Raw genomic sequence first — 10,937 nt, 5'->3', positions numbered from 1 at the left:
ACTGCTAGCTTGTCCTGATACCATACTATTGCCGTAATGATACTCCGTAGTCCGCTTTGCTTCCAAGACCTACAACGGGCACGAAACAACTAACAGGATTGATAATGCACGCCTCTTATCAGAATTGTATAATCGCTTGAGAAGGAAAATAGCCGCACAACACCTATCAATGCCAATCCACGCTGAAACCTACTCACCTTACTACATAAGGTAGGTTAGGTATCTTACAGTATTCTTCTCATAACCTGGGTACCTGCCACAGGGTAACCTTCACTGGTATCATGGAGGTGGGACACTTTGGATACTTTGGCCGAAGCTCACCCGAGGAGGGGCATCAAATCCTTATCGCTCTATCGCGCCCCATCAGGCCTAGCGTAAGAGTCATAGCCATTTCGAGAGACTGCACACGAGGAATTTTGCCATCATCAAGGCGAAATACGCAAAATCTCGGCCCTCGACGACCCGCAACCTGGAGAACCATTCGTGAGACCTTCGAATATTGGACCGTAATTTTATACCGATCCAGCCGACCGATTACCTTACTCGAAACCGCTCCCCCGCTGCTCTACGACCGAAAAACCACTTCTGAAATACCGTCCGAATTGCCCCGCCTTCATCATGTCTGCCAACGGCGACCCCAAATACGACGACATCGAGTCCGAGTCTGACTCCGGCGAGTCTGTCGGCCACAACGAGGCTGGTGATGAGAAGCCCCTCAAGTCGGCTCTGAAGAAGTCCAACCCAGCTATCGCAGAGCCCGCTGCTCAAAAACCTCCTCTGCCCCCGCAAACCGACCCCAAAGATCTCGATGTTGCCAGCCTGACCCCCTTGACGCCCGAGATTATTGCCCGTCAAGCTACTATCAACATTGGTACCATTGGCCATGTAGCTCACGGAAAGTCCACCGTCGTCAAGGCTATCTCTGGTGTCCAGACTGTCCGTTTCAAGAACGAGTTGATCAGAAACATTACCATCAAGTTGGGTTATGCCAACGCCAAGATCTACAAATGCGACAACCAAGCATGCCCTCGACCTGGATGCTACCGCAGTTACAAGAGTGAGAAGGAAGTTGACCCTCCTTGTGAGAGAGATGGCTGTGGCGGTACTTACAGGCTATTGCGACACGTCTCGTAAGTTGATACTTTAATTAAAACTCGTGTACGGAATAATGGCTGATGTTTACAGATTCGTCGATTGCCCCGGTCACGATATTCTCATGAGCACCATGTTGTCAGGCGCCGCCGTCATGGACGCCGCTCTCCTTCTCATCGCCGGTAACGAATCTTGCCCTCAGCCCCAGACCTCTGAGCACTTGGCTGCTATTGAGATTATGAAGCTCGACAAGATCATCATTCTCCAGAACAAGGTTGATCTTATGCGAGAAGAGGCTGCGCAGCAGCACTACCAATCCATCCTCAAGTTCATCCGAGGAACTGTCGCCGGCAAGTCCCCAGTCATTCCCATCTCTGCCCAGCTCAAGTTCAACATCGATGCCGTCAACGAGGCCATTGTCAACACCATTCCCGTTCCTCCCAGAGACTTCAGCATAGACCCTCATATGATCGTCATTCGATCATTCGACGTCAACAAGCCTGGTTCCGAGATCGACGACCTCAAGGGTGGTGTTGCTGGTGGTTCTATTCTCCACGGTGTTGTCAAGCTTGGTGATGAGATTGAGATCCGACCTGGTATTGTCTCCCGAGACGATAGCGGTGCCCTAAAGTGCACTCCCATTTTCAGCCGAGTCGTCTCGCTTAACTCCGAAGCCAACGACCTCAAGTACGCCGTTCCCGGTGGTCTCATCGGTGTCGGCACCCGAATTGATCCTACTCTGTGCCGAGCCGATCGTCTGGTCGGTTTCGTCTTGGGTCTCAAGGGCCGCCTTCCCGAGATCTACAGTGAGATCGAGGTCAACTTCTACCTTCTCCGCCGCCTGCTCGGTGTGAGGACCGCCGATGGTAAACAAGCCAAGGTTGCTAAGCTCGCTAAGAACGAGGTTATCATGGTCAACATTGGTTCTACCTCCACTGGCGCCAAGGTTGCTGCCATCAAGAACGACGCTGCTAAGCTTGTCCTGACCAGCCCCGCCTGCACCAACATCGGCGAAAAGGTTGCTCTGAGCAGACGTATTGAGAAGCATTGGCGTCTCATTGGTTGGGCTACCATTGCTGCGTAAGTTTCCACACACATGAGTCCCTCCCCCGATACAGAATAATTCGACTGACCTCCTTCACAGTGGTGTGACCCTCGAGCCCAGCACTGCTTAGACTTTCCACCTAGACCAACGAACGACTTAAGCAGCTTTTTCGCATGATTTCCCGGCTACATGACATGAAGAGCTCAAGAACGCCCAATTGCAGAGGCAAAGCCCCAGAAGGCATTTTGAGTAGACGGTTGGCGCTGGAGGGGGCCTGGTGTTTGGTGGTATTTTACAAGAGAGCATGGGGACGAAAGAATAAGGGGAGCTAGATGAGTCCATGCCACGAGCTCCGAAGAACATGTGGCTGTGACTAGCGGATGAGAAATGTAGTTACGCTGTAAATGCATCGAGGTTACACCAACCTCACAGGGAGACCCAAAAGTTTTAGCCAAACGCTCATAGCACGAAATGAAGAGATTTCATGACTAAACTTCCAAGTATATATAACATCTATTTGCGCGTTTTGCGCGCGTGCTTGACCAAGTTTTCTATGACACCTTCGAATGCTTCGCGATCGCCAATCTTTTCGTCAGTTCTCTTCTTCCAATATTCCAATGCTTCCTTGGCCGCTTCCTGCAAACCTTCCAGTTTGGCTACGTGCGCTTTTAATTCTTCATCAGTCATACCATCAAGCGCTTCGTCTGTTGTTTGGCATAAATGACGAGCAGCTACGAGGTCTAGCTCGGGTTGTGGTGGAGGCCCGCGCCGCTTTCTTGTCGAGGCTGATGGCTTTCCTTGCGTATCAACCGAAGTAGATGAATTGTTACCTTCGCCTTGCCGTAACCTAGATACAGACCGGGAATCTGTAGACGTTCTAGGGGACAATGAGGGGACGTTGAGAGAAGGAAGGACGAGTTTCTTCTGCTTAGAGGCTGGGAGTATCTCGTCGAGATCGACGGGAACACCGAGTGACACGAGAAAGAGGCGGCGTGTGCGAGAGCGGATCCAATCAGGGGGTGCGAGAGGAGGTGGCGCTACCAGTTGTGACCAGAGAGATGCGGACCTTGCTGTGAAAAACACCGAGTCCTTGGAGAGAGGAGGGAATGTAGGAAGATCGAGTTCTTCTGGAGGGTATAGAGTAGCGAGGAAAGGCTCCAAGGCAGATACGACTGCTTCTGGATCGAGTCCATCAAAATCGGGTATGGACTACACAATGGTGAGCGAAGTACAAGGGGCATAACGTAGGTATATCTTACGAATGGTAATGTAGATTGCTGCGGAGGCTGTGTGGCAGTGGGCGCTGGTGTCTCCGCTTCCTGGAAGCCATCTTCAAAGTCATCGAAGTCATCGTCCTCATTACCCTCCTCGAAATCATCAAAGTCGTCGCCGAAACCGTCGTCGCCATCATTATCTTGTTGTGTATCGTCATCGTCATCGTTATCATCATCGTCAGCATCTTGTAATGAAGCAGCTATGGCACGGGGGCTTTCAGAAGGTCCATCTTCTTGTAATTTCGAGTCTGTAGTATCGGGTGACGGTCTTGAATTATCTACGCGGGCGAGTCTCAGTGGTCAATGATCATTCTTTTGGATTTTAGGATTTTGCTACTCCCGTACCAGAATTGCTGTCAACATGTGCGCTCTCGCCTTGAATCTCCTTGACCTGACCATCAGAATCCACGAGAATGTCCGGAGAAGCATCTGCTTTGCGCCTCTCCTCATATTGAATTGAGTGCGATCGGCTCCTAGCCCCAGGAGCCTCCTCTACGATGGTCGTGGGAGCTTTGATTTCGGGCGTAGAGGGAGCATTTTGAGATGCGCCCGTCTCTGGAGCAATCGCAATCTCGTCAGGCTGAGCATCTTGCCCCCGCATCTCGTATGCTTCAGTTCCTGGAACCTCGCCGTGTGATGGCTGATCGTCGACCTTCTCGACCCGGGTCTTGGGAATTGGCGAACTAATCTTGGGACTTCCCGCGCCAGATGCAGCATCGGTAAACTGGTCGTCGGATTCGGACTCCTCAGCTACAACATGTTAGCAAGGGTGGTCGATTGTCCGAAAATCGGTGCCATCATACCAAGTTCGTGGGCTCCAGGGTCCTCAACGGGAGCACCCTTGGGAAGCTCAAGCTTCTCGGCGTCTGTCATGATGACGGTAGTTGGATGGAAATGGTGTTTCGAGATCTAGAACATGCGGTATTGATAGTCGGCGTGGGGTTCAAGGAACACAGGGCTAACAGCTGAGCAGGCTTAATGGCTTTAACGCGGTATTGGGGGAGCCTGAGGTGGTGAGGTGAGGGCGGTAAAGTGTAATACGACTGTCGTTGAAGGAGGGCTGGCGCACAGAACGAATTAAGGCTAGTTACAGCAACGAACTTGATTAGGTAGAATATGATCGGTACGAATAAATCAAGAAAAGAGATCGTTCCCGTCCATCAGTTCGTGAGAGCTACCTACTACCTTACCTAAGGTAGAGCTCAAGTGGACAAGTATCACGTGGGGCTACCAACACTTACCTCTTTTCTTCAACTCAGTTGGGCGGCTCTTGCCCATCCCATCCAATCCATCCATTCGCGATCCTTGGCTTTGAGTTATCCCTGCATCAGCTTGGTCTAGAACACAGCATGGTCACCGTATTTGGGTCGGAGGGTTCGATTGACGCCACGATACTTGGCATATTGCTGCATTAGTATGATAGTGAGACTACATGAAACTTGAAAGGAACGATGCAATAAGTAATTTTCGATGCTTGTAACTTTCTTTGCTACCGGCCTACCTACTAACCTTAGGTACTGTTTGGGCCCATTAGCATGGATACGAGAAAATTGAGATGATGACTAGTAGCAGTTCATTGTCAACCTTTGGCACAAGATCTATCCTTCATCTGAAACTGAAGCACAATGCTTACTATCTTCAACATACATAAAACATAATACTTATCGTCCCATTTAGACAGTGCCGCATCTTACATTCCACTTCCTATCATTATCATAAGCCAACTGATCTCAACTTGAAGACTGCTCTATCATACATATACTGCGTCTTCCATTCAAAATGTTTCACCACATACTCAATGTTTACGACCAGAAGGTTAAACGAAGGCAGCGTAGCTGATGACTTCTGTTGTATTATTATGATGAAACACCGTACAGAACTTTCATTCGTGGGTGTCATACTCCAAAGCTCTGTGTTTGAATTCACCCGTCATGATTGTTAATATTTTGTCTTTATCGAGATCTGAAGTTACAGCCAAACTGAATAAACACCGTTTATAACGTACAATGTGAAACGGTTGCCGAAGTAGGCTAGCACGGACACGGTGCAGCTAGCGGTAAATGCTCATCTCAGGACGCGTCTCCACAAAAAAAGCTCCCAAATGCTATGCGGACCAGCCGCCTTCAACACATCCGTTGCCATCAACGACCACAATCTTCCCATTTCGACTTACGTAGTCATCATCCCAGGTCTTGCTTTCGACTACCGGGAAACCTCTTCTTCGACGTCTCGATACTTCTCCAAACTGGATCAGGTACTCGCGACCGATAAATCCCCCGATTCGAGCAAGCTGATCTCGGCCTTCAACTCCTAAGATGTCGTTCAGCTTCGGAAACGCAAGCTCTTCCAGCGCGCCCAACAACACGACATCGACTGCGCCAGCTTCGGGGGGCCTTTTTGGAGCAGCTACAGGAACTCCTAGCTTCTCATTCGGCTCGATTGGTGGCTCTGCCAGTAACACCACAACACCGACCAGCAGCGCAACCAATATGTTTGGTCAGCAAAGCGGTGCCTCGGCGCAGAAGCCCGGCGGCAATCTCTTCGGCGGCGGCGCAAACACAGCCAACACTTCTACCACTCCCTCTTCTGGTGGTATCTTCGGCGGTGGTGGCTCTACAACTCCTGCGACGGGTGGTCTTTTTGGGGGTGCCTCGTCTACTACGCCAGCCGCTACTTCAGCACCTGCTAGCGGTGGATTGTTTGGTGGTGGTGCCAGCAATTCAACGGCCCCTGCATCTTCAGGACTTTTTGGAAACAATGGGAACAATGCAAGCAAGCCAGCCACTGGCCTCTTCGGCGGTGGTGGCTCTTCTACTACTGCTAGTAGTGGCGCTGGTCTGTTCGGCCAGAATAATGCCAACCAGGCAGCGACAGCTACCCCTTCTTCTGCAACCACAAACCTTTTCGGAAACGCCGCCTCTGGGGCTGCAACTCCTGCTAAGCCAACTTTCGCTTTACCATCTACGACTCCAGCTGGGGCACCACCCGCTGACTCTTCGAAGCCTACTGGTGGATTATTCGGCAATACAGGCGCGCAAGCATCCGGTGGAAACTCTAGTTTATTCGGCGGAGCGAAACCTGCAAGCACGTCTGCTCCTTCTGCCCAACCCAGCACTACAGCAGCTGCATCATCCAGCGGCCTCTTCGGGGGTGCGCAGTCCGGAAGCAGCGCTCCTCCCGGGGGTCTTTTTGGAGCAAAGCCGGCTCCAGCCTCTACTCCCGCGGCCGGAGGCCTGTTCGGTACGAAGACTGAAGGGGCTCCGCCTGCTGCGGCTTCGCAAGCCGGAAGCACGGCCCCTGCCAACTCTACAGCCTCCTTATTCGGTGCCAAACCTGCAGCCCCAGCGACTACAACTCCAGGCTCGACACCGGCGAGTGGCCTCTTCGGCGGCGGCGCAACAACTTCTGCTGCCTCAGGAGCTTCTGCTACAACAACAGCTGGAGGTTTGTTCGGAGCCAAACCTGCAACAAGTACAACTTCTACAGCGGCTCCGGCCACAACTTCAGCAAGCGCTGGCAGTCTTTTTGGCGGCGCTCCCAAGCCATCTACCGAATCATCTACTTCAACGCCAGCCGGTGGTCTGTTCAGAGCACCTGCATCCAGCCAGCCGGCCGGTTCTGCAGCTACCACGACTGCAACAGCTGGTGCAACAACTACTACTGCCCCTGCGGTTGGCTCAACTCCTGCTGCTGCCAGCAGCCTGTTTGGTGCGAAGCCTACCACAGACGCCAGCAAGGATGCAGCTAAGTCTGCGGCTTCCAGTGCCACCCCTGGAGCCCTAGGCGCTTCCACGACTGGCCCAACATCCCAGATGGCGCGACTCAAGAACAAAACCATGGAGGACATTGTCACACGTTGGGCATCCGATCTCTCCAAATACCAGAAGGAATTTAAGGAGCAAGCCACCACTGTGTCGACCTGGGACAGAAGCCTGGTGGATAACGGCGAGAAGATCCAGAAGTTGTACTTGGATACTTTCGAGGCTGAACGAGCCAGCCATGAAATCGAGCGACAGCTTGCTGCTGTAGAAAGCCAGCAAGATGAGCTCGAGGCTTGGTTGGACCGATATGAGTCTGAGGTTCAGGATATGTTTGCGAAGCAGCTTGGTCCTGGTGAGCAGTTAGCTGGCCCTGACCAAGAACGAGAACGTACATACAAGCTTGCGGAGAAGCTGACGCAACAATTGGATGAAAAGTCGCGCGATCTCTCCAAGATGGTCAAGGAAATCAATGACATCTCAGGGACATTGAACAAGGGTGCTAAGCCTGAGGACCCTGTAAGCTCCGTTCCATTTTTTATTACCCTGGATAAGGTTTGCTAACCCAGTACACAGCTGAGCCAGATTGTTCGGGTCCTGAATGGCCACCTTACACAATTGCAGTGGATTGATGCTAATGCCTCGTCGCTGCAAGCCAAGGTCGCGGCTGCTCAGAAATCGAGCAGCAACCTAGGAAGTCATTATGCCGGTTCTGATAATGATGCGGCAGAGAGCTTCTATCGCTCTTACATGGGTCGACGATGAGGAGGGGGCAATAATTATTGGCTTGGAGTTTTAGGCAAGGAATTCAGATAATTCTGTATCAGATATGAACACGGAGAGAAGACGTGCAGTACAGCTCAGTTTAGAGTAACAAGGATACGGGCGACATCTGGAAATCCAATGTTGAGGAGTGCAAATGCGTGATTGTTCTTGTACACTAGTTTAGACTATGGAAAAAGACAAGCACTGGAAGAAGTGCAATTTCAAGTCAGGTCGAGTTCCCCCAACTGATAAATGTACATCCATCGATCTTGGCGAGCGGGATTGAACCTCAGTCAGAGCTGATGATTTCTCCCCGCAGTCTTTGCCGGGGGTATCCGGTAATCCGAGGTATGAGTTGTTTAGTTCTTCTCGCCGCCCTGCTCACGGGTGATCTCGTCACTGAAGGGGAATTGAAGTTAGAGGTATGCTCAACTCGGGTGTCCGACAACTGCGCGGATGGTACATGGGTAGCTTACATGTGCTTGGAGAGACGGTCAAGGTGCTGCTGCTGCTCCTGGAGCTTCTTCTTGAGCTCAATGAGCTTCTCCTTCTCGCGCTGGCGGATAGCGTAATCCTCGTTGGCCTTCTCCCGTCGCTGGAAGGCATCACTAGAGAATGACAAATGTCAGAATCCTTCGATCCCCATGTCAATTGGACCGTGGGTGGAAAACTCACCCAGAACCACCAGTGGGACGGACTGAACCAGTAGCTCCCTCAGTCATAACGCGAGGAGTGGTAGAGAAGCATCGAACAGGCCGGAAGGCGGCTGTCTGGCGGAAGGTTGTGCGAAGCATGCTGGCGTTGAAGTTTTGATTTCTTGTCTTGGCTTGCTAGTGACAGAGAAGGATTGGAGATGTGCTTTGTTTTGTAGCCGATGACGTTGGAGGGTTGCTGGTGGAAGAGCCGAGATGATCTGACGACGAGCTCAGGCCAAGGGTAGAATGCTATGGTCGCCTTAGGCCGTTACTTGATATTGGCACATGACGGGCTGGTAAAACCAGGTACTGGATTAACAATCATGGCCGGCCTAGCGGCAAATCCCGGCCAGCTCCGCCTGCAAGCTCGGATCTGGGTCATGATCTTTCAGCCTACGAGACAACGGAATTGAGCCAGCCAGGGACCAGGATATAGCTCTAGGGTGCCTGGTCAGGCATAACTACCCTAAATTGTGCAGAATAGCACTTTGGTTTATCGGTATTTTTTGAGTTTATTATGAAGCTCGGGGTTTCCTTGCATTCGATGCTCGACCTTCACAACTTTTGGATGGCGCATCACATGTACCACACACAGCTTGGTCCCGGAGCCATTGCATGACATCAGAGCTCTCTTCAGGTGGGGTTTTATCGGGGTTTATTCTACATGCTAGTAACATACACAATACCATAATAAGTAGTCACTAGGTGCTGTGTGGTGTTCCAGGTTAACTGATTTATTAGTCAATACAGACCTCACGAGATATCGGGATAACTGCTCTGGTAGTCGGAGGGAGTTGTATCGTGGCTTTTTGGATAACGACGTCAGTGAATCAGGTAAACTGCCAAACCAACACAATATACTCAACCCAAGTATAAACCGGGCAGATGTGCTCCGCCAATATACATTCCAGCCATTCGTACAGTTCTGTGACTTAGTACCTTAGACTACTCATCAAATGAAATCGGATGTTTCGACTCTGTCGGAGTAATGAATGAAGTGCAATGCTAGCTGTCTGGCGGATTTATAAGACTGAGGCGAGGTGTATTCACTGCAGAGCGGTCAACCAACTTGAGAGCGAGATCTAACTCGTGATCCAATATGAGAATGATGAATCTGACCAGCAGCATTGAGATTGCCGTTCCTGTCCCACAACCAAAGTCTCGTGTCGGCACTTATGTGGCTGTTCCTAGCACACCGTCAGCCTGACTGACAAGGCAAAAGAGCAATCAGGTCGGGTCGCATGATGACGATGATGACACTTGACACTATGGACCCCTCATTTCATTTTCTTTTTTTTGTAAAGTCGCCTTGTTTAACGTGCCCGTTTCTTAGCCGTTGACGTGCCTTTCCGCTATTAACGGCTTTTGTCGGCCAGAGATTCAAGGCCAAGATGAACATAGTTCTCAACGTCGAGATACTCAAAAGAAAGGGATGGACAGTTCTATGGGACCACCTAAGCTGAAAAGTAAGGCGTGACAGTTCGGTAGGCGAATTACCGAGGGAGACAATGCAGTAAGGATGCCTAGATCCAAGACCCATCACCCATCAATGCGAGGCCTCAATAGAGGCCCATTTTCGGTTGGCAACTTGCAATCGTGACAAGACAACCTAATGAGATTAAGCATGAATGAGAAGAGCGATTGTCCATTGTTGGGTGTCCACTGAAGTTCCAAGGTCCAGCCAGCTTCAATGGATCACCATGGCAGGTGGGTGACAATTGGGTGGGGGGCTAATCAAGGTACGTATATGGGGCTGACTGGCTGCTGGCACTGGCAGTCACTGCCCAGAGGTGCCCCTTCCTCGATATCTCTCGCGCTTTCGTCACCCCCAACCAATAACTTGACAATAACTCCCCCGTCTAACTCTCTCTCAACTCAACTCGTCCCGCAAAACAAAACCACTTCTTTTTTTCATCTCTCTTCTCTTTCTCTTGGCCCCATTCGCCATCTGCCAACTCCTTCAACTGAAGCTCCTCTCAGCCGAATTTTGTTTATTCGCTTTTCCTTAAACAAACCCTCAAACTACTATAAATTCCACGACTCAAGGTACGTATCTACGCTTCTGCCCTGCTCAACCCTTCTACCATTTGAACAAGAAGCCTCGCCATATCCTGTTGCGGCTATCTCGTCTTCTTGTTGTTGTTTGTGTTTGTTGTGCCCTTCCACCACCCCCTCTGTCGTCATTGCCCCCCCCTCCTCAAACCGAAACGAACACGCACCCATTATCATCCCCCCTTGGGATCTCCGGGCGTCTTCACCACCACGATATAAGCGATAGCCGCCCTATCTGTACTGCCAACGACACAAA

The 10,937-nt window shown here is 51.0% G+C and overlaps 5 protein-coding genes across 7 annotated transcripts in view; 3 read left to right on the top strand and 2 right to left on the bottom strand.

Annotated features, from left to right (window-relative positions):
• Positions 1-268: 268 nt before the first annotated feature.
• Positions 269-3,528, top strand: FOXG_01983 (eukaryotic translation initiation factor 2 subunit gamma). Of its 2 annotated transcripts, XM_018379157.1 has the most exons (4): positions 269-1,130; positions 1,186-2,172; positions 2,237-3,356; positions 3,411-3,505. In XM_018379157.1, exons 1-3 carry the CDS (start codon positions 619-621, stop codon positions 2,265-2,267), a joined length of 1,530 nt encoding a protein of 509 aa, XP_018235175.1. In that variant the 5' UTR covers positions 269-618; the 3' UTR covers positions 2,268-3,356; positions 3,411-3,505. The 2 variants fall into 2 exon arrangements, with proteins under 2 accessions (XP_018235175.1, XP_018235174.1); XM_018379156.1 differs by having other exon boundaries at positions 2,237-3,528.
• Positions 564-4,650, bottom strand: FOXG_01982 (uncharacterized protein). Of its 2 annotated transcripts, XM_018379154.1 has the most exons (4): positions 4,215-4,650; positions 3,757-4,161; positions 3,397-3,689; positions 564-3,346 (listed from the first exon to the last, which is right to left on the bottom strand). In XM_018379154.1, the coding sequence occupies exons 1-4, from the start codon at positions 4,282-4,284 to the stop codon at positions 2,651-2,653; spliced, it is 1,464 nt and encodes a 487-aa protein (XP_018235172.1). In that variant the 5' UTR covers positions 4,285-4,650; the 3' UTR covers positions 564-2,650. The 2 variants fall into 2 exon arrangements, with proteins under 2 accessions (XP_018235172.1, XP_018235173.1); XM_018379155.1 differs by having other exon boundaries at positions 3,757-4,650.
• An 867-nt stretch (positions 4,651-5,517) lies between these two features.
• On the top strand, positions 5,518-8,188 carry FOXG_01981 (uncharacterized protein). The gene is made up of 2 exons (XM_018379153.1): positions 5,518-7,688; positions 7,746-8,188. Exons 1-2 carry the CDS (start codon positions 5,727-5,729, stop codon positions 7,932-7,934), a joined length of 2,151 nt encoding a protein of 716 aa, XP_018235171.1. The 5' UTR covers positions 5,518-5,726; the 3' UTR covers positions 7,935-8,188.
• On the bottom strand, positions 7,682-9,128 carry FOXG_01980 (uncharacterized protein). Its single transcript, XM_018379152.1, has 3 exons — positions 8,610-9,128; positions 8,411-8,542; positions 7,682-8,333 (listed from the first exon to the last, which is right to left on the bottom strand). Exons 1-3 carry the CDS (start codon positions 8,726-8,728, stop codon positions 8,294-8,296), a joined length of 291 nt encoding a protein of 96 aa, XP_018235170.1. The 5' UTR covers positions 8,729-9,128; the 3' UTR covers positions 7,682-8,293.
• Positions 9,129-10,319: 1,191 nt separating this feature from the next.
• The window catches only part of FOXG_01979 (tyrosine 3-monooxygenase/tryptophan 5-monooxygenase activation protein), a gene marked incomplete at its 5' end in the record, with an annotated part of 3,114 nt that continues 2,496 nt past the window's right edge, over positions 10,320-10,937 (top strand). Inside the window, 2 exons of the mRNA XM_018379151.1 lie at positions 10,320-10,336; positions 10,407-10,419. Of these exons, the coding sequence (XP_018235168.1) occupies positions 10,320-10,336; positions 10,407-10,419 (30 nt within the window). The remainder of the gene's footprint in view (positions 10,337-10,406; positions 10,420-10,937) is intronic.

This window comes from Fusarium oxysporum, chromosome 5 (assembly GCF_000149955.1).
Source record: "Fusarium oxysporum f. sp. lycopersici 4287 chromosome 5, whole genome shotgun sequence".
Classification (NCBI taxonomy): Eukaryota; Fungi; Ascomycota; class Sordariomycetes; order Hypocreales; family Nectriaceae; genus Fusarium; species Fusarium oxysporum.
The sequence above is the reverse complement of the archived record's forward strand: the minus strand, read 5'-3'. Positions and strand labels throughout refer to the sequence as shown.